This window comes from Nomascus leucogenys, unplaced genomic scaffold, assembly GCF_006542625.1.
Source record: "Nomascus leucogenys isolate Asia unplaced genomic scaffold, Asia_NLE_v1 Super-Scaffold_258, whole genome shotgun sequence".
NCBI lineage: Eukaryota > Metazoa > Chordata > Mammalia > Primates > Hylobatidae > Nomascus > Nomascus leucogenys.
In genome coordinates, this window is record NW_022095769.1 from 1,762,932 (window position 1) to 1,786,743 (window position 23,812).

General features: G+C 48.2%; 2 protein-coding genes across 6 annotated transcripts in view; both read left to right on the forward strand.

Moving 5' to 3' along the window:
- Positions 1–12,365, forward strand: part of FAM117A (family with sequence similarity 117 member A) — a 52,835-nt gene extending 40,470 nt beyond the window's left edge. For both annotated transcript variants that reach the window (XM_030808020.1, XM_030808022.1), the window contains 6 exons: positions 687–782; positions 2,834–2,944; positions 3,374–3,508; positions 5,268–5,469; positions 6,665–6,815; positions 11,135–12,365. In XM_030808020.1, the coding sequence (XP_030663880.1) occupies positions 687–782; positions 2,834–2,944; positions 3,374–3,508; positions 5,268–5,469; positions 6,665–6,815; positions 11,135–11,435 (996 nt within the window). In that variant the 3' untranslated portion in view covers positions 11,436–12,365. The remainder of the gene's footprint in view (positions 1–686; positions 783–2,833; positions 2,945–3,373; positions 3,509–5,267; positions 5,470–6,664; positions 6,816–11,134) is intronic.
- A 2,261-nt stretch (positions 12,366–14,626) lies between these two features.
- On the forward strand, positions 14,627–21,387 carry SLC35B1 (solute carrier family 35 member B1). Of its 4 annotated transcripts, none has more exons than XM_030808024.1 (9): positions 14,627–14,645; positions 15,638–15,741; positions 16,392–16,497; positions 16,799–16,829; positions 17,414–17,571; positions 18,472–18,598; positions 19,388–19,494; positions 19,671–19,824; positions 21,163–21,387. In XM_030808024.1, exons 2-9 carry the CDS (start codon positions 15,710–15,712, stop codon positions 21,213–21,215), a joined length of 768 nt encoding a protein of 255 aa, XP_030663884.1. In that variant the 5' UTR covers positions 14,627–14,645; positions 15,638–15,709; the 3' UTR covers positions 21,216–21,387. The 4 variants fall into 4 exon arrangements, with proteins under 4 accessions (XP_030663884.1, XP_012359103.1, XP_003278820.1 ...); XM_012503649.2 differs by lacking the exon at positions 14,627–14,645 and adding an exon at positions 14,750–14,983; XM_003278772.4 differs by lacking the exon at positions 14,627–14,645 and adding an exon at positions 14,756–14,983 and having other exon boundaries at positions 16,367–16,497.
- Positions 21,388–23,812: the final 2,425 nt, after the last annotated feature.

The following is a 23,812-nucleotide window of genomic DNA, read 5'->3' on the forward strand; positions in this document are numbered from 1 at the left end:
GAGTGATAAGGCCAAGAGGGATCAGGAATCAGGGCTGGATTCAGAACTGTGGCTCTCTGCTTTCTGAAAATGTCTCCTTCCTGCTTATTTGCAGCGGGGGTGGGGGTCGGGGGAGCAACACTTATTCCATGTGCAGGGAAAAATGAAGCACTGCACCATACAGGAGTCCCCTGCTTTGGTCAGGGGACCTATGTTGACCTTTTTCCTGTTTTACCAGTTAATAATCCCTTAATGCACTCCTATATATTAACTTGTTTTTATTAGGCTCCCAGGAGCCTGGGCCTGTGCTAGACATGTAGAGGGCGAGAGAATAAAGAGTGCCAGTGAGTTCCTGAGCCTGAGCCTATATTCTCTTGGAGCTGGTTGGGATAGGAGTGGCAATACTTGTCCTCACCACTGAGGATCAGCTGGAATAACTGGGATATCATACATGTATAGCACTCAGACAAGAGTAAAGAGGAGGTTGGCCCTGTTGGGTCATCAGGGAATGTTTGCTGGAGGACATGAACTGGGAAGGAGGCAGTGCAGGTGGAGAAGCCTGAAGAACACCGACTGGGAGTGTTCAGAGGTCGATGAGCAGAGAGAAGGGCTCAAAGGGCCATCACCTCTACCCAGAAAACAGTGTGCCTGTTCCCCAGTGCCTGCCAAAGAAGCTGCTCTGTCTCACTATGTTTCTCTCCCTACAGACGCCCCTGTCCTGGCAAGAGCTAGAAGGTGAGCGTGCCAGCTCCTGTGCACACAAGCGCTCAGCATCCTGGGGCAGCACAGACCACCGAAAAGAGGTAGCTACCCACTTTGACTCCCTGCCTAGGGTAGTGGCTTCTCGATCCCCTAGTACCATGCAATGCATCTGCTCCACGGTGGAGTCACACTGCTCACCTCTCCTATCTTGACCTGGCCTTTTCCTGATGAGATGGCTCCTTCCTAGCTGACTCCCACTCTGCAAGTGGCCAGGTCTTAGGAGCCCAGACCCTCCTGCTAGGAAGGGGCTTGGCCAGAGGCTGCTAGTGCCTTTCAGCAGCAAGCACAGGGCTGGAGCCACCATTGTTCTTTGGGGTTGGATCCAGATAAGCAGCTCAGAGACTGGAAAAAGACAGGGAGGGAGTTCCTGGGAATTAGGATCTCCCAGCCTCATTTACTTCTTAACTACTCATCTAGTTTTTTTTTGGAAACAGAGTCTCACTCTACTGGCTGGGCTGGAGTACAGTGGCATGATCTCGGCTCACTGCAACTTCCGCCTCCTGGGTTCAAGCGATTCTCCTGCCTCAGCCTCCTAAGTAGCTTAGATTATAGGCACCCACCACCACACCCACCTAATTTTTGTATTTTTTTTTTTTAGTAGAGATGGGTTTCACCATGTTGGCCAGGGTGGTCCTGAACTCCTGACCTGAGGTGATCTGCAAGCCTCAGCATCCCAAAGTGCTGGGATTACAGGCGTGAGCCACCACGCCCAGCCCTAGCCTTATTTTCAAAAGAAGAGAAAAATAACGAAATGTTCCCAAACACTTTTTCCTGGCCCTCCCTCTCCCTCAGGAGTGCTCAAGTCATTGAGGTTAAGGGGAGAAAGCTGTAGGCTGGAATATTCCAGGGCTCCCCATCAGCTCCTCCTGACATGCTGTGTGGCAGCTTCTGAGAGGGTCAACTCGATAGGACTCACCCTGCACCCCTTTACAAGAGGAAGTTGCTTCTGCCCTCTATTGCTGAGAACAATGAGAAAATATGAAGTGAATACGTTGAGAGCTTAAGACAAGGGGGAAATAAAAAATATTTAAACTTTTCAATGGTCAGAGTGGCAAGTTATTCACACTAAGAATGGGGAGATGTGGTATAAGTGACCCACAATAGCAAATCGGAAAGCCCTTTCTTCTTGGCTCTAGTCATAAATTTTATGGCTGTGGGCAGCAGATCTACTCTCGGAATTCCATTTAATTTAGGCTTATATTTAAATAGCTCTTCATCCCCTGAGCATTTTCCAGTTGAGGGCAAGAAGGTCCGGAATTGTACATGTGATGGGATAATATTCAAAATTGTTGATGATAATCTGTAATAGTCTCAGGATATGAAAGTCAAGATGAAATCCAATATTCCCTTCTTGAGTGTCTATCCCTGTTCCTAGTGTAGTCTACTTTAAACAAGGGAGAATATCCCCATCCTTCTTGGTCTCAGGGCCTTTGAGATAGTTGTGAATGTACTCAATGTCCTTAGCGTTCAGAAACATCATCTTCCATTGCTATTTATAGAGGGGTAGGGCCGGGCACGATGGCTCATGCCTAATCCCAGGACTTTGGGAGGCTGAGGCAGGTGGATCACGAGGTAAGGAGTTCAAGACCAGCCTGGCCAAGATGGTGAAACCCCGTCTCTATTAAAAATACAAAAATTAGCTGGGGGTGGTGGTGGGTGCCTGTAATCCCAGCTACTCAGGAGGCTGAGGCAGAGAATTGCTTGAACCTGGTGGAGGTTGCAGTGAGCCGAGATCGCGCCACTGCACTCCAACCTGGGTGAGAGAGCAAGACTCAGTTTCAAAAAAAAAAAAAAAAAAAAAGAGGGGTAGTCCATGCCTTTGGAATCTGTAAAAGACAAAATGGTTTCCATGTTGTATATTTTTAATTTTTTGGAATCCAATCCATCTAGTTAAGTGAGGTATCCAACTCGTCTGAGGAACAGATCATCACAGTTTTAACACCACTGAGCTATTTTGAGATGGAAGATTAACTTCCATCCTCCTAGTATATATCTTCATGGGCCTCTGGCAGGAGCCACTCCTTGGAAGAGGGACCCAGTGCACTTTGGCTTTCCTTAATCTGCTTCTGTCTTCTTCTCTCTGGGCTGCTAGATTTCCAAGTTGAAGCAACAACTGCAGAGGACGAAGCTGAGCCGCAGTGGGAAAGAGAAGGAGCGAGGTTCCCCACTCCCAGGGGACCACGCAGTGCGGGGAGCACTGAGGGTATGTTTTCTCCCCCAGCCCTCTCCCCTTTGTTCTCCTCCATGCAGGCCCCCCTATGTGGGCAGAGGTTTCCTGGGTCTTGGAGCTGCCGAGCCCCCTACCACACTGCATGCCTTGTGAAGTTTTAGTCCAAACTTGGTCTTGCTGTGTGATATTGGAAGGGCTTCTTGCAGTTCTAAATCTCCCTCTCTTCTACCCCCAGCCCCATATAATTGAGGCAATGACTCTACAGCACACAGTAGACTCTGCAAAGCTCAAACTTTTGGAGAAAACTGCCCTGAGTGGACCTACTGCAATCTGTAACTGTCCCCAAATCACCCTTCATTCACTCAGTTCTGCTGTGTGGACATGACCATTACCCCTGGTCAGAATGAATGACTGTCGGCCTGGTGGGGCTGTGTGTGATTTTGTCATTTCCCTCTTCCTCAGGCGTCCCCTCCCACCTTCCCATCAGGGTCCCCTGTCTTGCGACTCAGCCCCTGCCTGCACAGGAGCCTCGAAGGGCTTAACCAAGAGCTGGAGGAGGTGTTTGTGAAGGAGCAGGGAGAAGAGGAGCTGCTGAGGGTGAGTGGCGGCCGCACCCTGAGTGCACCCACTGTTCGTGCCTCACTTGGCCTGGGCGAGGGGAACTGGGAGTCCTGCTCTCTGAGGCCTCACAGGCTATGGCTATGCAAACAGCAGCATACAAACACCAGCCTGCAAAAGGAATGCAAGTGGAGTTTATTAGTCTCAAATGACCTTACTTGTGTCACTAGGGCAGGCTTTGTGGTGGTGAGTACAAAGAGAGGGGGCAAGGATTGGCAGAGAGGAGGCCCCCCCACTGGGAGGAACAGACAGGGGTCATCTTCAGCCAAACTGCCAGTTCTCACTGTTCCCCGTGTACTCGGCACCGACATGGGCCCCTCAGTGCCTGCTGCCCCCTGCCCCTTCTCCATCTCTACCTGGTAACACGCGTGCCTCCTTCGTGCCCAGCTGCTCCTATGCAGCCTTCTTCCTGACTCCACTCCCAGGCAGAATATGTGCTACCTTTGCTGAAGTCTCGGGCACTTTTTTTTTTTTTTTTGGAGATAGAGTCTCGCTCTGGTCGCCAGGCTGGAGTACAGTGGCGCAATCTCAGCTCACTGCAACCTCCGCCTCCCGGGTTCAAGTAATTCCCCCACCTCAGCCTCCCGAGTAGCTGGGACTACAGGCATGCGCCACCACGCCCGGGTAATTTTTTGTATTTTAGTAGGGGGTTTCACCATGTTGGCCAGGATGGCCTCGATCTCCTGACCTCGTGATCCACCCACCTCAGCCTCCCAAAGTGCTGGGATTACAGGCGTGAGCCACCATGCTGGTCTCAGGCACATTTTTTTTTTCTTTCTTTTTTTTTTTTGAGACGGAGTCTTGCTCTGTCGCCCAGGCTGGAGTGCAGTGGCGCGATCTGGGCTCACTGCAAGCTGCGCCTCCTGGGTTCACGCCATTCTGCTGCCTCAGCCTCCTGAGTAGCTGGGACAGGTGCCCGCCATGATGCCTGGCTAATTTTTTTGTATCTTTGAGTAGAGACGGGGTTTCACTGTGTTAGCCAGAATGGTCTCTATCTCCCGACCTTGTGATCTGCCCGCCTCAGCCTCTCAAAGTGCTGGGATTACAGGCGTGAGCCACTGCGCCCAGCCGGCCTCAGGCACAATTTTATATTGACACAGTTTAATTGGGGAATGCCAGTTGGCCAATATTAATATGATTCTAATGGGCACACTTCTCAGTTTATGATTTACCTACTAGTTGATTTTGAATTTGCATGTATGCAGGATTTTACATATACCCAAACACATGCACATAATTTGGCAGCTACAGGTTCAAGTACCATTGAGTGTTTTTAAAAGGGGGTGAGGAGGTATGTAACACATGCTAATCATCAGCATACTTGTTCTGCAATGGTTACAGCACTTACAGGCTCCTGGTGATTTGCCGCTATTGTGCCCTCCAGCATACATTATCATCTTTGTGTTCCTAGAGCCCAGGGCACAGAAGGTCCCTGCCCTCATGAGGCTTATAGTCTTGTGGGGACAACACATTGATCAAGCCCTACAGGTGAATATGTAATTATACGTTGGACTGTGAGTGCTATTAGGGATAAGAGCAAAGTGCTATGGATGAAACAGGGAGTTTCTTCTAGATTGAGGGGTGGCCAGGGAAATAAATGGCTGGAGGAAATGGTGTTCTGTGGTTGTGTGTCATGGATAGAGAATGACAGCAGCAAGGGAAATACCCTTGGGGTCACTGTGCTGCTGCAGGCCTGAAATACTCAGGGCTGACAGTCTTTACCATCCTTCCCCGTTAGATCCTTGATATCCCTGATGGGCACCGGGCCCCAGCTCCTCCCCAGAGTGGCAGCTGTGATCATCCCCTCCTCCTCCTGGAGCCTGGCAACCTTGCCAGCTCTCCTTCCATGTCCTTGGCATCTCCCCAGCCTTGTGGCCTGGCCAGTCATGAGGAACTTCGGGGTGCCGCCGAGGAGCTGGCATCCACCCCCAACGACAAAGGTAAGCTGTGAAGGCTGAGGCAGCAGGGCTGACTCTGGGGCACACGAGTGGCTCCACTCCCTTTTCCACCTCTAGTCAATTCAGGCCCAGCATTCTCAGTACCCTACTAGAATATCTTTATGAGTCATCTTTCTTCTGCACATTATACCAATGATAATAATGGTCCCATACATCCTGTTCTGATTGATAATTTATGAAGTCACTGCATTTATACTTCTATTTAATCCTCACTGGGATGCAAAGAAGCAATCCCTGCCATCCCCATTTTTGGGCTGAGGTTCAGCAAGCTGTAGGGGAAAGCAGCGAGTCTTCATTCAGATGTCCACTGTACTCATTCCCAACAATGGTTTCAAAGTGGTTGTGAGTGATACAAAGTAAGAGAATGTGGTTGCTTGCCCAGGGTTGCATAGTTTGACCCAGATCAAAACCCATTTTTTTTTTTAATCCAAATCTCTACTTTCTACAATGCCCTAGCTACTTCTCTGAGAAAATGAGATAAAATTCCTGCCTCCTAATAATGATCCTTATATTATAAAGCACTGTGCCTATGTTGTCTGATTTGATTGTCACAGCAACCCCATGAGGTAGGCTGGTCAAGGGCATGATCTAACAATACACATGGGTAAACAGAGCATAGAGTAAGGAGGAATAAATGTGAGATAAATACAGATAAAGTCAATATTTGCAACCTAGGCAAAGTACATTCACTGTGTGGAAAGGGAGAGAATTTTATCCTACAAGTGGGGTTGAGTAAAGATTGCTTCTCTGAGTCGGAGAAGAGTTCTTGGAAGAAAGGATAGATTTTCAAGACTGTGGACAGGAAGAAGCTGTGGTATGTTGGCAGGGAGGGTGTTACAGTCTTGGAAGAAGGCAGAGAGAGACACAGTTAGGATTCCTTCAAGTCTGAGATTTGGAGTTCCGGTCCCAGTCTACCTCCTGGGAATACAGAATTGGTATGAGATCTTAACTTTCCATCCATTCAACTCCGTTTTTCTGTTCTGTTATATACTGTGTATTTTTGTAAGCTGCCTCAAAGGTTTTTAAGGTAGAGTATAATCACACTGGATAAGCACACCCACTACCCTCTTCCTTACCATGTGTCCCCAGCCTTGCCACTTTACACCCCAGTCCTGGACCCAGAAAAGTGGAGGCCTTCCCTTCATCTCCACTAGACTCAGCCTTGCTCTGTTCACAGCCTCCTCTCCAGGCCACCCAGCCTTTCTTGAAGATGGCAGCCCATCTCCAGTCCTTGCCTTTGCTGCCTCCCCTCGGCCTAATCATAGCTACGTCTTCAAACGGGAGCCCCCAGAAGGCTGTGAGAAAGTGCGTGTGTTTGAAGAAGCCACGTGAGTACACCAAGTGGACAGGGTGTGGGAGGGGAGGGTGGGCCTACATTCTCCCATCTTCTTCAGTCTCAGACTCTCTCTTGTCATAGAGGTGTTGTCAACTTTAGATGATAAGTATTGCCAGCTTTCCATGATCAAACGTGTTGACATTACCTACTCTGAGCACTTAAATCTTTGCTTATCATTATCTCCATAGAAACCTGCTCTCTGCCCACATGCCAGCCACAAGCGCAGCAGGAGCTGGAAAGAAAATATATCTGAAACCTAAGCCCTTTGTTTCTTCTATTTTTTTCCATCTCCGGGGAAGGTGTGAGAATTTGCTAGACCATAATCAGAGAGAGAGAGAGAGAGAGACAGAGAGAGAGAGAGAGATGGGGGGTGTGGGAGAACATACTAGTATTTCTCTTCAGTCAGAGATTAGAAGTGTTTCAGCCCCACTGGAGTAGAATGGGGGGCCTAAACAGCTTAACAGTTTGAGCTTCGGAGTCAAGTCTTCACCCTGTGGCTGCAGTGGTTATAAGTGACATGAACTCCCAGACAGAAATTTCCAGTCCTTGCAAGTAAGGACTATGGAAAATTTCCAAACCAGATTGGATCGTTCAGAAGCTATTCTTCTGTTGATTTCTTTACACTTCCCTCCCATTAGCCGAGAGAATTGAGAGCCAACCTTTCCAAATGCCCCTGTCCCCATTAGCAGGCACCAAAGAGCTCATTTCATTTCCTGCTGCCAGCTTAATACTCACCAGGGCAGATTCACACCAAGTTGGGGTTTCAGTGGCAGTCAGGAAGTTTAGTCATGGTGTGTGAGTGAAGATGTAGCTGGGACTGGATTTGGGTCATTGAGAGCACCATTTGTATCTCAAATAAGGGAGCAATAACCCACGGTGGCAGCCGAAGGTACATACAGAAGCCACAGTAGGAGTTACAGAGAAAACCATTGCCACTAGAGGTTTTGTTACTGTTATAATTGTTGCCTGGTATCCCTTCAAGACTCCTGGGTCCTCTGAGAAGCTGTGGAAGGAAGAGGCCAGATCTCTTAGCTTCAGCAGACTCTAGGCTCTTGTACCCTCCCTCAATCCACATTATGGTGGAGTAATTACAACCTGGAAATGTGGGTGGAAATTAAGCTGTAGCTCATCTTGATTTTTTCATAGACTCAATGCCAGAAGAGGCCTTAAAGTCAGCTCATTTAGCTTCCTGCCCCTGCATTAACCCTTTAAGAGAGGTGGTGGGCTGGGTGCGGTGGCTCATGCCTGTAATCCCAGCAGTTTGGGAGACTGAGGTGGGCAGATCACTTGAGGCCAAGAGTTCGAGACCAGCCTGGGCAACATGGCAAAACCCAGCCTCTACTAAAATACAAAAATTAGCCGGGTGTGATAGTGCATGCCTGTAATCCCAGCTCCTCAGGAGGCTGAGGCATGAGAATTGCTTGAACCCGGGAGGTGGAGATTGCAGTGAGCTGAGATCGCACCACTACACTTCAGCCAGGGCAACAGACTGAGACTCTGTCTCCAAAAAAATAAAAATAAAAATAAGAGTGGTGGTGATCCATCAGTGATTTTCTAAGATAGGCTGGGATTGAAATTCTGTAGTTCACTGAGGTTTCTTTATTTAATCAACTTTCTTATTGGGAAGTTTGTGTGTTTAGCCATTCTTTTGCCACATTTCCCCCTTCTTAGCTGTTGTCCCCTCCAAGATCATCTGGATTTTCCAGGCAAGGAGTCAAGGTATTCAGGGTCATGCTGGTTGCCATCATGTTCTCTGAGTGTTGCTGGGTCTCCCTTTGGTCACCTTCCCGACACGTACATGCACACACCTAGAACGTTCTCTCTCTTGCCCATTCCCCATCCCTCCATAAATTGGGACTCTTTTAAACCCTTCTCCATCAGGGAAGCCCTTGCCACTGTGGAGTCTCTAGGACGCCAGGCCTTCCCAAACACACCTAGCACATGGGCCTTTACCTTCCACTTCTCCTGACTCTGTGCCAGGTCTCTGCTCTTCTCTTCACACCTTGCTCTTCCTGGGCTCTAGAATTATTGGAATTCCAGAATTAAGATGGTAATTGGCTGGGTGCAGTGGCTCATGCCTATAATTCCAGCAGTTTGGGAAGCCAAGGGAGGATTGCTTGAGTCCAGGAGTTCAAGACCAGCCTGGGCAACATAGGGAGACACCCTCTCTACAAAAAATTTTAAAATATTATCCAGGTATGGTGGTGGGTGCCTGTAATCCTAGCTACTCAGGAGGCTTAGGTGGGAGAATCGCTTGAGCCCAGGAGGCGGAGGTTGCAGTGAGCCAAGATTGCACCACTGCACTCCAGCGTGGACAACAGAGTGAGACCCTGTCCAAAAAAAAAGATGGTAACCAATTTATCAGTCTGTATACTGAGTGCATTTTTCTCTGAGTGTATATATTATACTTCAATAAAAAGTAAAAAAGAAAAAGGGGAGTGGTGAGAACCATTGGTGGCAGAGCTTCACCATCTTCCCATACCTTTGTCTTCTCACCTGGGATTTTCAAACCGTCAGCTTCTTAGGGCTGTTTCACCCTCTAGGCTTGGCTAGACAGTAAGGAATCAGGGCTATCCCTTACTCAGGAACTCTCTGATCTGACCTTTTATCATTCCATCTTCCTAAACAATCAAAAGAGGAGGAATGATTCCTCTCACATTACAAAGGTGAGACAGGCTGGGTGCGGTGGCTCATACCTGTCATCCCAGTGCTCTGGGAGGCCAAGGCAGGAGGATCACTTGAGCCCAGGAGTTCAAGACCAGCCTGGTCAACATAGTGAGACTCCCATCTCTACCAAAAAAAAAAAAAAAAAAAAAATTAACCTAGAATGGTGGCAGGCATCTGTAATCCCAGCTTCTTGGGAAGCTGAGCAGGAGGATTACTTGCACCTAGGAGTTTGAGGCTGCAGTGAGCTATTATCACACCACTGTATTCCAGCTTGGGTGAGAGAGCAAGACCCTGTCTCTAAAAAAAATTAAAAAATTAAAATTAAAAAGGAGGGTGAGACAGATATGACAAGGACCACATGGTGAGTTAGAACCCAGATCTTCTGATAAGGTCTAGCTGCCTTTCTCACAGTTGTTGCCATCCTTTCCTCTCAAAGTTTTGAAAATCACACCTTTCTGGAAACCAGCCTGGGCAGCATACAGAGACCCCTTCTCTACAAAATAAAAATAAAGCAATTAGCTAGGCATGGTGGTTCATGCCTGTAGTCCCAGCTACTCAGGAGGATGAGGTGGGAGGATTGCTTGGACTGAGGAGGTCGAGGCTGCAGTAAGCCATGATCCTGCCACACTGCACTCCAGCCTGGGCCACAGAGTGAGACTCTGTCTCAAAAACAAAACAACAACAAAGAACCCCATACCTTTCAAATGTGCCCAACAATTAGATTCTTTAGGCCAGTAGATTTCAACTAGGGAACATTTGGCAATATCAAGAGACATTTTTAGTTGTCACAGCTAGAGGGGAGGAGTCGTGATACTACTGGGATCTAGTAAGTAGAGGCCAGGGACGCTGTTAAGCATCTTACAATGCACAGGACAATGCCTCCATCCCCACCCCTGCAACAAAGAATCATCCAGCCCAAAATGTCAGTGGTGCCAAGGCTGAGAAACCTCACTTTAGTCACTTGGCTTTGATCTCTGCTTTCAGGCATGTGGTCTGTCCCCAAAACACCATGCACTAAGGAAATTTTTCTTTTCTTTTCTTTCCTTTTTTTTTTTTGAGATGGAGTCTTGCTCTGTTGCCCAGGCTGGAATGCAATGGCACGATCTTGGCTCACTGCAACCTCTGCCTCCCGGGTTCAAGCGATTCTCCTGCCTCAGCCTTCTGAATAGCTGGGATTACAGGAGCGTGCTGCCACACCCGGCTAATATTTTGTATTTTTAGTAGAGACAGGGTTTCACCATGTCGGCCAGGCTGGTCTCGAACTCCTGACCTCAAGTGATCCGTCCATCTTGGCCTCCCAAAGTGCTGGGATTATAGGCGTGAGCCACCATGCCCGGCCACTGATGAAATCTTTTGAATGAAAAGATTTCTTGGTCTCCACTTCTTGAATCACATTGTCAGGAAGTTCTCCTTCCTGTCTAGCTTCAATCCCTCCTCTTTTTAGGTAAAGTGCATTTCCTGTTATTCAGCCATATTTTTTTAAAAATAGAGAGCTGAGGGGTTTGGTTTTCAGTCAAGTTCCGATTCTGTTTGAACAGAAGCAGCTCCCCTGCTGCCCTGATGCTGTGACATCTCACCCTCTCTCACTGCCTGTTTCTCTCTGTGTGTACATATGTGACTTCTGTGTCTCTCTTCATCCTCCAGGTCCCCAGGTCCCGACCTGGCCTTCCTGACTTCCTGTCCTGACAAGAACAAAGTCCATTTCAACCCGACCGGCTCAGCCTTCTGCCCCGTCAACCTGATGAAGCCCCTCTTCCCCGGCATGGGCTTCATCTTCCGTAACTGCCCCTCAAACCCGGGGTCTCCCCTTCCTCCGGCCAGCCCCAGGCCACCACCTCGGAAGGATCCAGAGGCCTCCAAGGCCTCCCCACTGCCATTCGAGCCATGGCAGCGCACCCCACCATCAGAAGAGCCTGTGCTTTTCCAGAGCTCCCTGATGGTCTGAGGGTCCCACCCCTGCCCCACTTTACCATAGAGACCAGTGCCTTGGTGGCAGGTCCCTCCCCAGGTCCCCTGAGATGGGGTATGGAGGGGCCCTTCCCTCTCGGCCTTCGAGCACTTTCTTTCACTTATTGTGTCAAAGCCCTGGGTCCTCTTTTTGATGGGCACCAGCCCCTCTGAACATGATGGGACCTGCCTTCTCCACTAGTAGCTGGGCAGCTCACAACTCACACCTGTGTACCTGCCACATCCCTCACTTGGTGGAAAACACCCAGAAGGTCTTGAGTCCCCCACCCCTGGGTGTCAGTCCAAATGACTGTATAGGAGGCCCTTATTTTTGTCACAGAGCAAGCTGGCCATGAACGAAGGAGAGAAGACGCCACAAATTTCCTTCCCTCTCCTCCAGGAGACCATAAGATAGATCCCCCATCCTCTCAGATAATCCCCATGCCTCCCTCTCATTGGAGGAGCTGACCAAAGCAGCCCTAATGGGCCATAACATTTGACCAATTCAGCTGCTGGCAGAGGGAGGAAACAAGTGTTTTCCCAAGTGGCATTTTCATCTCGCTTTCACCCTGACTAAAGATTGTCTTAAGTAGCAGCCCAGCCCGCCCAGCCCCAGGTGGGTGGTGGGGAGGAGGGCTGGCATTCCTCCAGGTGGCAAATGGCGACTCTATACCCTCCGCCCGCCCCAGGGCTGGACTGGATTAGAAAAATGCCTATTTTTCTTGTATCGATGTAGAGACTCTATTTTCTCCCAAAGACACTATTTTTGCAGCTGTTTGAAGTTTGTATATTTTCCGTACTGCAGAGCTTACACAAAATTGAAGAATGTTAATGTTCGAGTTTTCTTATCTTGTGTTTAGAGGTTGTTTTTTCCAGATCTTGGTGTTAATAGACCAAATAAATAAATAAATATTCCCAGCAGCTTGAAGTTCTGTTAAATATTTGGGGAAGGAGGAGTGGGGTAGAGATTAAGGGTATTATCCTGATCATTTCATCTTTGTCTTCAAGAGAAGGAGCCTCAATTCCCACATCTGGGTGTTGTTATGGCTGTACACAGAGTTCCTGTCCTCTGGACACCATGCTTGCATACTTTACACGGACATACAAACAACAGACCCATGAAAAGGCTGTCCAGAATGAAGAGGGTGGTTTGTCCTAGAGGTGGGGTGAGGGAGTCACTGGGGAAGTTACCCATTCTTGTATGAGTCTGAAAAAGCTCCCTAAGGAAAATGGATTTTAGAAAGGAAAAGCAGGTGACCAAGGGAAGACAGTTTGACATTGTGGGTGTTCTTTGCACTGGTTGGATCTCTTGACAGTTTTGGGGAAGCTTTGGTTCATCTCAGGGAGTACCCACAACATAGTGTGCAGCCTTGAAGGGAACAAATAAACGATACAAAGACACTTTTCTTATCCTTTTGCAGCCTTTATAATGCTGCACCTGTAAGAGCTCTTAGGCTTTTGGGGAAAATGGGAATAACCGTCTCAATATTTCAATGATGCTTTGGAATTTCCAAAGCATTTTCACAAAAGACGCATCCCCATTGTATGGGTGAACAGTTGACTACCCCAAGGGCAGTCATAATAAGTACAATTGTATCTACCTAATAAGACCTGACAACAAACTCCTAAACCAGGCTATCCCAACCACCATTCATTGGGCGGTAAGAACCAGCTATCATGTTAAGTGCTTTACATAAAGTGTTATTGAAATATGACAACCACCCAGTAAGAGAAATATGGTAAGTCCCACTGTATAATCAGGGAAGGACAAATAGATTGAATAACTTCCCCAAAATACACAGATATGAAGTGGGGAGCTAGGATTGGAAACCTGATCATTTGAATCCAGTGCCCATGTTTCTAACCACAGCGCTCTCCTGCTTGTTACTATATTCCCATTAATTTCACAGGAAGAAACTCGACTCAGGACAAGCGAATTGTTTGAGGTCCCAGCTGGTAAAGAAGTAGAGCTGGCAGGTCGCTCCTCCCAGCTATTTGGTGCCCTGGCATCGCGGGGGCGGAGCCAGTAGAGTAAGCTACGGAGCAAGAGAGCAAATGTATGGGGATTCCCATGCCACTGGGGATTCCATGCGCAGACAGTGGGCTGGGGACAGACGCTATCTTCTATCCCTTACCCCTCCCTCTAAAAGACTTCTGGCTCCCCCGCAAAGCCTTAGTGAGTCAGGCCCGGAGCGACGGGTGTGGTGCTGCCCAGTATTTCCTTCCTTTGCCTGAGGCTGTGCCAAAAGAGCAGGCTGCTAGAAGAGAAGGAGCCTCGACCTAGAGAGCAGCCCAGAGTCCACCTGGTGGCCGGAGATTTGGGCCAATTAAGTTGGGGGTTGGAGGTAGTAGTGGGAAAACCTGAGGTCAGTCTTGCCCTGGCAATTCGTGCCAGCAAGTGGAGACCCAACACTTGCACGAGGAAGGGATCCAACGAGGAGCTCATTAATGGGAAATATTCAGGAGCGCGGCCCAAGGGTTTGCGCCATTGTTGGTGAGTTGTTAAGACTTGGAAGAAAACGGACTTCAGTAAGCTTCCATTTCCACCCCTCGACGTGAAGAAATAAGATCAGGGCTGAGAAACAGTGATGACTAATAATACCTTAAACTTGCACAGCATACTTTACAGTTTACAAAACACTTTAACCAACCTCAATTCATTTGATCCGCACAACAGCCAAGAGGCGACAAGGTGGCTATTACTAATTATCCCTAGTTTCCAGACCTGGAAAACTCTGGCTCAGAACTTGGGTGACACGGGTAGGTTACCCCGCCTTTAAGTGACCAAGCCGAGACTTACTGTGCCGCTCTCGCCCTTGGAAGCCTAGTGATGTGCCTAGGTAATGAGCAGGTAAAGTCGCTGACGCTGGGCAGCAGCTAGACGGCGCTGAGGCTCCAGTAAGAGATTTTGGCATTAGGACCCAGCAGAAGCCTGGCCGCCCGCCGCGGAAAAGACTATTGGATTTGCTCTGTCGGCCACACCTCCTCCTGCCCCGCCCACCTGTCCGTCTTTGCACAGCGCAGCCAATTGGTGGCCTCCACATCCTTATACGTCATTATTCTACGCCCAGGTGGCTCTAGGACACCCTGTGGTGCTCTGGGTCGCAGTTGTCCTCAGAGTTGCCTGATTGGAAAATCTCCAGGGCGAGGGATTAGTCTCGAGACTGCCGGTTCCTCTGGCCCTCAGGGATGGAGCCAAGGTCCCAGGGTGGGTTTTCTTTCCTAGGAAGTGGTTGCTGGGTTCTGAGGAGTTTCCCCCTTGGCAGCCCTGAGCCGGCAGTTCTGGTAGTGACTGCTGGGCCCTGCTGGACGGCGGTCGCATGCAGCTCCTATGAGGCCCCTGCCGCCGGTTGGCGATGTCCGGCTGGAGCTGTCGCCTCCGCCGCCGCTGCTGCCGGTGCCGGTTGTGAGCGGGTCTCCAGTCGGCTCCTCCGGGCGTCTCATGGCCTCTAGCAGCTCCCTGGTGCCCGACCGGCTGCGCCTGCCGCTCTGCTTCCTGGGTGTCTTTGTCTGCTATTTTTACTATGGGATCCTGCAGGAAAAGATGTGAGCGACCCCGGGGACGGGCCGACATTCTCTCCCCAGCCTGTGACAGGGGTCCTTCTGCCTCTGGACCCGAGCTTTCCTCTTGTCCTCCTGCCCGGCTGTCGCCCTCTTAGCACCCCACTACTTTTGCAGCTATGGCTGAGCCTACCCAGAATTCCAGAACTCCAGGTTTATTTTCTGGATTCTTCGGACTTGGTTATTTTCTTTTCTTAGCTGTTTTTCCCCGCTTGGTTTCAAGGGCCTGCGTTTTACAGGCTGAGACTTCTACCCCTCAAACAGGACCCGAGTCGGCCCCCTTTTGGTACTCCCAGATGCTTGCAAACAACCGATTCGCTCTCGGCCTTGGTGCCATAGCCGAAATACCGTCTCTTCCTGCCTGGGGTACCTGATTTCACTATCTCGTTTTGCATGTTTCCTCTCCGTCTTTTTCGGGTATTCGTTCCTTAGGCTTTGGAATCAGTAGGCTGAGATATCTAGTTTCTAGATCCAGTAAAATCAGCCCCTTTTGCAAATGAGCCTAGTGGTCCTTACAAACTCTGCCTACATCCAGAGAGGCAAGATAATTTTAAAGTTTTCAGTGGCTCGGGATATATTAGATGACAGTGAGTGAAATATACTAATTTCTCCCTCTTTTCTCATGCATTTCATTTCTAGAACAAGAGGAAAGTATGGGGAAGGAGCCAAGCAGGAGACGTTCACCTTTGCCTTAACTTTGGTCTTCATTCAATGTGTGATCAATGCTGTGTTTGCCAAGATCTGTGAGTACCTAGATAGTAATTTGTTGGGTACCCCACCACCCCAAGTTCCCTCAGTATGCTGGGTATTAAGCATTGATTCAACCTTAAAGGCTAACTCATGATCTCCACCGCATTTTGTACCTACACAGCCTCTCTCTGAAGTCTGTAAAACTAATGACTTTGAAGTGGAGTAAAATATTATTTCCCCAATTTTTATCAACTTCTGAGTTAGAAATGTTCAGAGAATGGGTTTTCTGTATTCCAAATCCCCATTGAAAATACTTAAAACATTTTTTTCTTTCCCTTTGATTTTCTTTTGTGTGTCAGCTTCAAGCATGCTTTGAGCATTCTCTCTCTGTTCCCTGGGGACTAGCAGCAGGGCTGACTGGTCCCTTGAACTGAATGAGGCCCCCCACCTCCACCCTGCATGTGGTCTTTTGTTGGGCTTAGGTAGAATTGGAAAGATGAATAATTTTCAGAGATTTCCCAGTGTAACAGGACAGAAATAGCTTGTTTCTTATTTGACAGACAAGTTCCTTTCATGTGGCTTTAGCTTTGCTTAGTGGTCCATCTAGCCCCACCAGGTTTCTCTTGTTTTTTTTTTTTTTTTCTTTTCTTTTTTTTTTTTTTTTTTGTCTTCTCCCAGTGATCCAGTTTTTTGACACTGCCAGGGTGGATCGTACCCGGAGCTGGCTCTATGCTGCCTGTTCTATCTCCTATCTGGGTGCCATGGTCTCCAGCAACTCAGCACTACAGTTTGTCAACTACCCAACTCAGGTGAAACCTCAGGGTGGGATGATGGTTGGCTCAGATATCATTTGAAAAGGACTAAGAGTTCTTCCCTCAGGTCTGTGAGTTTAAAAAAAAAAAAAGATAACAGTCCTGTAAGACATTAGGAGCGTATAGAAACATAGAACTTAGGTTTAGTGGTAGTGGGTTGGGCCATGATAGGGCTGCTTTCTGAGGCTGAGGTCTCTGGTGCAGGCCCTGTGCTTACTCATCTTAATCAGTGCAGTACCTAGCATAGTACCTGACACATCACAGATGCTCAGAAATTATTTGCTGGATTTAATTTCAGGTCCTTGGTAAATCCTGCAAGCCAATCCCAGGTAAGCAAAGAAGATGGTCTTTCTCTTCTGTCGTCACTCTTCCTATAGTAAGCTCTCTGTCTGCTACAACTGTGTCCCTCTCAGCTTCATCATCCCATCATGGCTGTCTCCAAGGACTTTCCCCCAGCCCTCCCTGCTGCCCATCCTGTCATCTGTGTCACTTCTTGTGATGTTCATAGGCTGGTAATCCTTAATAGGCGCTAAAGGCTGACCTAGCCTGCTTCACTTGGTCAGCCATTTCTGTGTTGCATGTGTTTATATTATCATTAGACAACTTAATTTCCATTTTGATCATCAATTTCTTTATCTCAACTTCTTTTCTTTCTCCACTGTTCCCCACCCTTGTCCTGTCCCTTCCTGGACTTTTCACCTTTGTTCTCTACCTCCTCCCTGTCTTATACTTAACCCTGTTGCTCAATCCTTATCTAGGTGCCAGCCTGGCACCCTCCTTTTGTCCTCTCTAAGCCTTCCTTCTCAGTCATTCTTTTCTCCCTGAGTCTTTTCTTGGTTCCTGGGAGGGAGGGTATTGGGGTCATCGATGCCTTATGGATGCCTGAATTTTCCACTCTGTTTTTTCCCTGTAGTCATGCTCCTTGGGGTGACCCTCTTGAAGAAGAAGTACCCGTTGGCTAAGTACCTGTGTGTGCTGTTAATTGTGGCTGGAGTGGCCCTTTTCATGTACAAACCCAAGAAAGTTGTTGGGATAGAAGAACACACAGTTGGCTATGGAGAGCTACTCTTGGTATGAGATCCTGTTGGGGAAGGCAGCCTTTTCCAGCAAACTTAACCAAAGGATAGCCTCACCTAGGCAGGCAGAAGGCCAGTTATGTGTCAAGGGAGGTTGTGGTGCTCCTTGTCCCCATGTCTGGTCTTTGCTGCAGGCCCCTGGCTCTATTAATGCCATAGTGGGAAACCTGAAATATTTAACTACAACTCAGCTCTCATTCTGGAGAAGAGATAACTCTGAGGGTTGTGGCTGAATCCTGGTGTGAGGTCACAGAGACCTGAGAGCAAAGAGGGAAGGAATAATGTCTCTCACTGTGGCTTTCCAAGAAACCTGGAAGCCAGAGTTTAAAATAATATGATAGTAGCTGGTATATATGCAATAGGCACTGTTCCAAGTGTTTTACATGTTAATTGACTAATTTTTACAACAATAATCTCATATGTAGTATTATCTCCATTTTACAGATGAAGAAACTAGGCACAGAGAGGTTAACTCGCTTGCCCATGGTCACTTGGCTATTTGAAGTGGCAGAGTCAGGATTCCAATCCAGGCAGCCTAAGCACAGGATCCGGTCTCTGGAGCACTATACTCCAAGCTAGGAAGCTAACCTGCTGGGACTACCTTTCCCCTCCCAGTATATTGGGCAGTGAGCTTCCTGCTCTACTCTGATTACAAAATAACTACGTAGCTCAGTTAGCCTGTCAGTCCAGTGCCTGGGCCAGGGGGCGGGGGTGGGGGGCAGTGAGCATGGTCTCTCCCCACCTTCCACCTGTGACCAAATGGCAACAACGTTTTGTTCTGAGGACTTTAAAGGCAGTGGCTTTCCAAGGAGCCTGAGAGTGAGAATCCTGTGTCCTGGGTTAGGAAAGGGCCCTGTTGGCCACTTCATTGCAGGCTGCACCCTTTCTTTCCCAGCTATTATCGCTGACCCTGGATGGACTGACTGGTGTTTCCCAGGACCACATGCGGGCTCATTACCAAACAGGCTCCAACCACATGATGCTGAACATCAACCTTTGGTCGACATTGCTGCTGGGAATGGGTGAGAGCCAGTTCTGCTGTTCTTCCCATGTATCACCAGAGGGCAGGCTGCCCTCATCCTTTTGATCCCTCTAGCTGTTAGTTGCCCAGACCAAGGGCCTGAATTAGTTCCAAGATGCCCTTTTGTTCAAGCCCTTGAGAAACCTTCCTGGAAAAACCTGCACCAGCAGGATTTGTTTGCTACTTGTTACTGGCACAATGAAGGAGAATCGTGTGTCAGGTATCATGGGAAGACACTCAGTAGTAAAACACAGGGAGGTACCTGGGAAATTTACCTTTCATGAGGGAAATGAGACACACGTAGTGCTCACCGGAAACAGAGTTAGCTGTACACTGAAAACAGTTCAAATGTGAATGATTTGCTTTGAAATCAGTGCTTCCTAAATTTTCAAATGTGGGCACATGTAGAAAGTATTTTTTGTACAGCACACTGGGGTTAATGGTGGAGGCTGCTGATGGCTGGAGGTGACTAATGTGAGGGGCTTCCTTGAGCTAAGGATGTGTGGGTCAGCATCTCTACAGCATCTGAGGATTTCTGCTTGTAATCACTTTGGTAGAAGTAACTCATTAACTTTTAAGCCTTTCTCACAAAATTCTCTTTAGTTTCTCTAATCAGAGAAAAACATGAGAAGAATCCATGATGAGACGATGCAAACCCACACCATACACTTTCCTGCGTCCCACCTCCTTTGCAGTTCTTTAACAGGCCATGTGCAGGAGTGTGCATGTGTGTGTGTGCACATTTTGTGTGCACAAAATGCGCCATACATTTGTTGACATGTCTTCTCAGGAATCCTGTTCACTGGGGAGCTCTGGGAGTTCCTGAGCTTTGCTGAAAGATACCCTGCCATCATCTATAACATCCTGCTCTTTGGACTGACCAGTGCCCTGGGTCAGGTGAGTGCTTAAAAGGAGATGGCTTGGCTTCCCTACTCTGGCAGCTGGTTCCCTAAGAAACACTGGCCTGGCTGGAAGTAGAGGGTGGCAAGATTAGCCCTGAGGTCTGTTTATAGACTTCAGACCAATGGCAGATACCCAAGAGCCCACCAGACCTCACCTTTATCTTTCTCTAGAGCTTCATCTTTATGACGGTTGTGTATTTTGGTCCCCTGACCTGCTCCATCATCACTACAACTCGAAAGTTCTTCACAATTTTGGCCTCTGTGATCCTCTTCGCCAATCCCATCAGCCCCATGCAGTGGGTGGGCACTGTGCTTGTGTTCCTGGGTAAGTGGCCACACAGAGACACAGTGACAGCTGAATTTTTTCTCCTAAAATTTACTTGTATATTTATGGAATTTATTTAAATATTTTAGAGAAAACTTTTTTTTTTTTTTTTGAGACGGAGTTTTGCTCTTGTTGCCCAGGCTGGAGTGAGTGCAATGGTAGGATCTCGGCTCACCAATCGGATGAGCCTCCTCCTCCTCCTGGGTTCAAGCAATTCTCCTGCCTCAGCCTCCCGAGTAGCAGGATTACAGGCATGCACCACCATGCCCGGATAATTTTGTATTTTTAGTAGAGATGGGGTTTCTCCATACTGGTCAGGCTGGTCTCGGACTCCTGACCTCAGGTGATCCCCCCGCCTCAGCCTCCCAGAGCACTGGGATTACAGGTGTGAGCCACCTCGCTCAGCCCAGAGAAAACTTTTTTAAAAGAGAAAAGAGGCTGAGTGTGGTGGCTCACACCTGTAATTCTAACACTTTGGGAGGCTGAGGCAGGAGGATCGCTTGAGTTCAGGAGTTCGAGACCAGCCTGGGCAACATGATGAGGCCCTTGTCTCTGCAAAAAAATACAAAAATTAGCTGAGTGTGGTGGCACACACCTGTGGTCCCAGCTACTCGGGGCTGAGGTGGGAGGATTGCTTGAGCCCGGGAGGTGGAGGCTGAGGTGAGCTGTGATCACACCACTGCACTCCCACCTGGGTGATAGAGTGAAAACCTGTGTCAAAATAAAAAGAAAAGGAAGCTTTATTTCTAATCCAGCCTTCCTAGGGTCTCCCTCTGTTGCTCAGGCTGGAGTATAGTGGCGCGATCATAGCTCACCACAACCTTGATCTCCTGGACTCAAGTGATCCTCCCACCACAGCCTCCCAAGTAGTTGGAATTATAGGCGTGTACCACCACGCCTGACTAATTTTTTTTTTTGTAGCGATGGGGTCTTGCTGTGTTGCCTAGGCTGGCCTTAAATTCCTGGGCTCAAATGATCTTCCTGCCTCAGTCTCCCAAAATGCTGGGATTGCAGGCGTGAATCACCACATTCAGCCATAGCCTAGAAGTTTTGACTCTTAAATTTCTTTTAAGTCTTGCTGTATTTTATATATATATATGTATCTATATTTATCTGTATATATAGATATATCTATATAGATACAGATGTCTGTAATAACTAGTATCCTGGTGCCATTCTCTTGTCTCTGAGGAAGTTACATAAAACCAGTGTTCTGACACATATTTTATTTAAAGCCCCCATTTTGGAGATATAAGGCCAACTACCCCACCCTACCACAATCGTTGGTAAGTTTCATTTCCCCCCATAAGGCTAAGCCCATTTTCTTCCTTTTCATAGGTCTTGGTCTTGATGCCAAGTTTGGGAAAGGAGCTAAGAAGACATCCCACTAGGAAGAGAGAGACTACCTCCACATCAAGAATATTTAAGTTATTATCTCAAACAGTGACATCTCTTGGGAAAATGGACTCAATAGGAATATGGGACTGAGTTCCACTCTTTTTTAAAAAAATAAAATCAAGCAAAATCACATATTCTAAAAAATGCACTTGAATTTTAACAAGACAGAGTTGGTGGTTTTTGTTCTTCATGCCCTGGAGCACAGTCTATGGTAAATAAAGAGGGAGGGAAGAGGCAGAGCTGGATGTTCATTACCCAGGCTGCTCCTCTCGCGGGTGTGGTTAGCATGGTTGAGTGGGTGATTCCCCCAAGAGCCTGCGCATTATAGGGAGGAACTCTGAGATCGCAGAATTGTGCTAACGGCTTCTGTTCCGATGGGTGAGGCTTGTCCCATTAGAGCTGGTCCCATTAGAGGACGGGTGGCTGTCCATTAGAGCCAGAGAAAGTAAAAGTCACTTCCTCTCCTAAAGCTCCTGTGGGCAAATATTTCATAAAAAAAACAAAGTTATGTTCTGTCTTTTTCTTAGGCCTGGTGCAGTGGCTCACACCTGTAATCCCAGCACTCTGGGAGGCTAAGGCAGCAGGATCACTTGAGTTCAGGAGTTTGAGACCAGCCTAGACAACATAGTTAGACCTTGTCTCCACTAAAAATCAAAAAACAGAAAAGAAATACTCATTGAGGTTGGGGTAAAATGAACCCAGAGTTTCAGAATCTACTGTTTTGCCATTTCCCCACTGCCTCCCCTTCAGCCACAGCTCTATCAAGACCAGAGTGGAGACCCAGTGCATACATCATGATCAGCTTTGGAAGGTCTGTGATGTACTTTTCCTGATTTTCCCCCTCCATCTGTCTGTCTGTTCTCAGTCTACCTGGCCCCCTCCAGGGAGGGTTGGTTAATCTCTCCTATTCCCCTGCCTCCTCCAGCTGCTGAAGCATTGCAGTCCTCTGCCATCCTTTGCTGTGCCAAGGTGTCACCATGCCAGCTTCTGCCTGTTGAAAGGGATGCTGGCGGAAGTCATGGTGGCTGAGTCCTGGCACAGCCACTGTCGAGTTGTCTGGGTGGCAGCAGAGGGAAAAGGCGGAGTATGGAGCAGAGCCACCTGCCCACTGTTGCCTTTAGAGTTGGAAATCGCAATCCTCCAAGGACCAAACTTTACACATGAAAGTGCATTTCCACCAGCTGCAACTTTCTCTCCATCTGTTCAGCAGCCCCAGCCTCTTGGCTCTCCAGATGGGAGCCCGGCCTCCTTCCTGAATGGCTGCCTTGCCACCCCCCGCCCAGCCTTTCAAGCCCTGCCTCACTTGTGCTCATCTCAGTCTCTGGGGGCCTAGGTGTTGCTGCAGCACTGCCCCCAAAAGCCCCCTATCATTTTGAACTGCTGGAGAGAGAAGATGCTTTAAGTACATCTGGCTGAACTTCCTTCCTTCCTTTCTCCACCCTCTTTCCCCTGTCTTTTTTTTCATCCTGAAAGTTGCATCAATTAGCTTCTTCCCTACTAGATTTATAGGTCTTTGAAACTGTCTTCTCCTGTGGATTGGTTAGGTGGTTAGAGCATGTTACCAGGGCCAGGACCTGCAGGTGCAAGCAGTTGTCATCTGGGCCTGTTTTAAGAGACATCTTCCCAGCTACTAGACCAATTCCTTCTACCTCTTCCTTCTACCATTTTCAACCAGTTGTCTCAAAAATGCCTAATACTAGTTATGAGCGAGGCAGGGTTTCAGTAGCTCAGCATGGCTCTCACCTGTTAGAGAAATGGCTTGTAGAGCAAGCCTGTCCTACCCAGGGTGGGCTGGGGGCCCAGTTCTAGTGTATTTGTTCAGTCCCCTGTCCATCCATCTTACATTTACTTCCTTTTGGGTGCCATGTACTGTGAACATGCTGGGAGTTCAAAGTTAAGTAGTACTAGAACTTACCCTCTAGGGACTTCACAGTCTAAAAGGGAGACAGGAAAGCACATTATTGCATCTCAGAAATGCAGGGATAACAACGAAGGAAGGTGTCTGAGCAAGGTGAGGCTTGAGCTGGAGAGTGTAGGAAGATGAAAGGAGGAGGAGGAGCTGGAGCTTGGGCTCCACTGCCAAGCAGGAAAAGGGGTGCCCGACTCCCTTTCACCCCTTGCTCCTGCCTAGGTCAGTTCCATAAGGAACATATGGCAGGAGAGCAGATTTTACAGGAGGCATTGTTTTGCTTAACTTGAAGATACCTGAAAAGGTTCTGTGAGCTGCCAGCTTGCTTGGGGTGTCAACTTACCTGCAGGATCACAGGAGCTGGGAGTGCCAAAGTTGACTAAAGTCAGTAACACTGTTAACTTATAATAGGGCTGATAAATGTGAAATACCAGACAAGTTCAAACAAAAGTGATGGTGATGGCTAACCCTGGGCGGCCTGATGCCTCAGGTTTCTAAAGATCAAAGGACTTTCATCAGCAGTTAATTCTCAGCTATGTGTCGAAGGGAGGGAACCAGCACACAAATTTCCCCAGATAGTTTTTCGTTTGGGGTGTATGGTGCTTACAGCTATTTTGGTCAAAGCATCTGAGCCACCTCCTTTACTGTTCATGCTCAGGTGCATGATAAAATGATTTTTCA